Here is a 2,852-nt window from a genome sequence, read left to right as displayed (position 1 = left end):
TGGTGTGACATGAAAATAAAAAAAATATAGAGATTAAGGGGCAGAAAAGGGCAAAAGCCCTGCAGACCATCTCAAAGGGCTTTTCTGGCCTTGTTGGCTCTCAGAAAGAGTGCTAACCCAGCTAACATGGTATCCTTACCTCGTTGGGCTCCCACAGCCAGACGTCAAAGGTTGGTTTCCGAAGCGCTTCTATGGTCTCCTGGGACAGCATGTACTGCAGACAAAATGGCAGCCGGTGTCAGTGAGGGTCTCCTGCCCTGGTGTGGGACCTGCCGTCAGCATGCCCCTGGGACTCCTGGGGTCCCATTCATGCGGAGTTTAGCTGTATTTCCCAAGGATAGAGCCACGGAGCTCTCCCTCTGCCTGCCCAGCTCTTCTTTCCCTCCCCACCGGCTGCTCATGGTCACACCAGGATGCCCACGCCTGGCAGGCAGCAAGCCCCCAGGCAGCTCGCTGCCTGCCACGGCACCAGCTGGCAGTCCACTGATCGGTGGAGATCCTTATGGAGCAGGGAGGTGGAGGGTTTGGGAGAAAAGGGAGGGGAGCGGAGGTGTTATGGACGGGGTTGTGGGCAGATCCAGCAAGGGGATGTAAGGGGCGCAGGGCACAGATCCATCCCTGGCTGCACTGGTTTTGCTGCCTGCAGACTCAGTGCAGCCAGTCGTGGCTGGATGCTGTGAAGTGTCTATGCTTATAGTGTTAAATTAGCTGGTGGGTATGATATATTTACTTTCAGATGATTTATGCTCTCATTTTGAGTATTTTTTCAAGAATGCCCACATTTCCCAATTGGTTGTTAGCCTGCCAGATTCAAATGATTTTTTATCATTATGCTCAGAGGCTTTAAACAAAATCAAGCTCATTGGCCAGTTATGATTTGTATACAAAATAAAAAAAAAGGAATGTGGAGGGTTAAAAGACCAGGGGAGATCTGGACTCTACCGAATTCTATTTTTGAGACTATTGATCAGAGTCTTTCTGGGACACAAAACCCTTGTAGCTTTAATTGGCCCATTTACCATGGCTGTCTCTAATTAGTTTGGGCTTACTGTACTGAGCAGGTGAATGAAATTTTCAGAGCCATCAAATTATTGATACTTAATCCAAAGAAGAATAACACTGAAGATTAATTTTCCTTCTGGAGAAGGCAATGATTTTTGCATTTGCCTATATAATGTACATTTAACATGATGTTCTGCAAGAAATCCGTGAATTAGCAGTACAGATTTGTTATTTGATAACAGTGTTGCAATGACATCTTCTTTCAGTGTCCTCATCACTTCCTAGCCTCACTGACATTGGACAAATCCAGCACTTGACAACTGATAACAGATTTTGCAAATCTGTCAAACAGAACCCAAACTTCTGAAACCAAAACTCCGACGAGCTTTGGTCTAGGGACAACACAGACTACCAGTTTACTCTGCAGTCAGTACAACTCTTTGTTGCACTTGTTAATTCAGGATCCTAATATCATAGCAGTAGATCAAAGGTTGAGCTGACATATATACTTATCAAGGGAAAAAATAACTTTTAGAACTGATACGTTTTGCAAAAACGTGTTAGTGTCAGGAGCACAAGCCTCTTGGGCAAAGGTTAATTAAAAGAAATGTAAATCTCTTGATGTCTGCTTCAGAGACCTAGAGGTCACTTTTGCTAGGCAGAGCAGAATAAACAGCAGAACTTATAATTTGTTGCTCTGTAAGGCCCTGAAGACAAATATGCCAGGATGCATGTCCATATCATACACCTGCATCACACCGGACCGCGTGAACTTGAGAGCGGCTCAGCCAGCTGTGATGTGTGCAGGCAAATGCCCTCTGTTAAACTATGATTTGCACGTGTGTGAGCTGGTGTTTTGTCAAGGTGTGAGCCGGGCACTGAGCAGACAAAACCTGGTAGCTTTGAGTAATTCCTGTGGGCAAAGACTGTCGGTGCTAGGACCAAAGATCCTATGTGCTTCATGGTTTCAGCCTCATTCATCACTGTGGATTTGTACTTGTACTTGCCCAGCAGACGTTTTTCTTCAAGCATTACTGTTTTCTCTAGCAAATACACTAACTCATTTTCACAGGGACAATGAATCATTCTGGAGAGAATCCAATGTGTCATTTTCTCTGTTTCCCTAGGTGAAGCATCTCCATAAATTACTTTTTAAATTAAAAAATAATCCATTAGGAGAAAACAGGCAGCAGCACTATTTTCAATTAGAGTACAACATTATAGGCTATTTTTGATTGTTTGCTACGAGCATGGAGAATAAACAAATATAATTAGACAAAAGAGCGTTAAATGTTGACAAATGCAAAATGTTCACTAACATTTCAAACACTAATGAACTTTCAAGTATTAAAGACTACTGAGGATCCAACTTTAAGTCACCGCAGGCAATGACAGCTTTTTCCATCAGCTTCCAGGGATTTTGGATCAGGCCCTGGGTTTAGAATAACTAGGAGGTAGATGGCTAGGGAGTCATGCATTGTAAACCAGCACTTGTCAGGGTGGCAAGCACGTGGTAGGATTCTGGGAAGAGCAAGCATTGCGTGGTACCTTTGGGTAGGATGGTACATCCCGCCGGGGAGTCGGCCTCTTGTTTTCATCCAAAAAGCTGTACTTGCAGGGACAGTTCGTCCTGAAATGAAATATTCAGCTCTTAACATTGTGGGAACAGAAACACAGTGCCTCAGAAAATGCCAGAAGTACTCTGGTCTCTCGGTAGGCATCACTCAGAGAATTACCCCACTCCTCAATCTCTCCTTTCTAATGTGGTGTTGCTCAAATGTTTTAAAAGTGTGATCCTCTTTAGGATTTTCTCTCCTTGTGCAACACTCCTGTCGCCCATTCTCCATCTA

The 2,852-nt window shown here is 44.2% G+C and overlaps 1 protein-coding gene across 2 annotated transcripts in view; it reads right to left on the bottom strand.

The window, feature by feature from the left end:
- Positions 1–2,852, bottom strand: part of PDE9A (phosphodiesterase 9A) — a 48,863-nt gene that overhangs the window by 14,690 nt on the left and 31,321 nt on the right. For both annotated transcript variants that reach the window (XM_009327992.1, XM_009327993.1), the window contains 2 exons: positions 2,551–2,632; positions 140–214 (listed from right to left, as the gene is read on the bottom strand). In XM_009327992.1, coding sequence (XP_009326267.1) covers positions 140–214; positions 2,551–2,632 — 157 coding nt within the window. The remainder of the gene's footprint in view (positions 1–139; positions 215–2,550; positions 2,633–2,852) is intronic.

The sequence above is a fragment of the Pygoscelis adeliae genome, unplaced genomic scaffold, assembly GCF_000699105.1.
Source record: "Pygoscelis adeliae isolate BGI_AS28 unplaced genomic scaffold, ASM69910v1 Scaffold154, whole genome shotgun sequence".
NCBI lineage: Eukaryota > Metazoa > Chordata > Aves > Sphenisciformes > Spheniscidae > Pygoscelis > Pygoscelis adeliae.
This window is presented reverse-complemented; position numbering and strand designations above follow the sequence as displayed.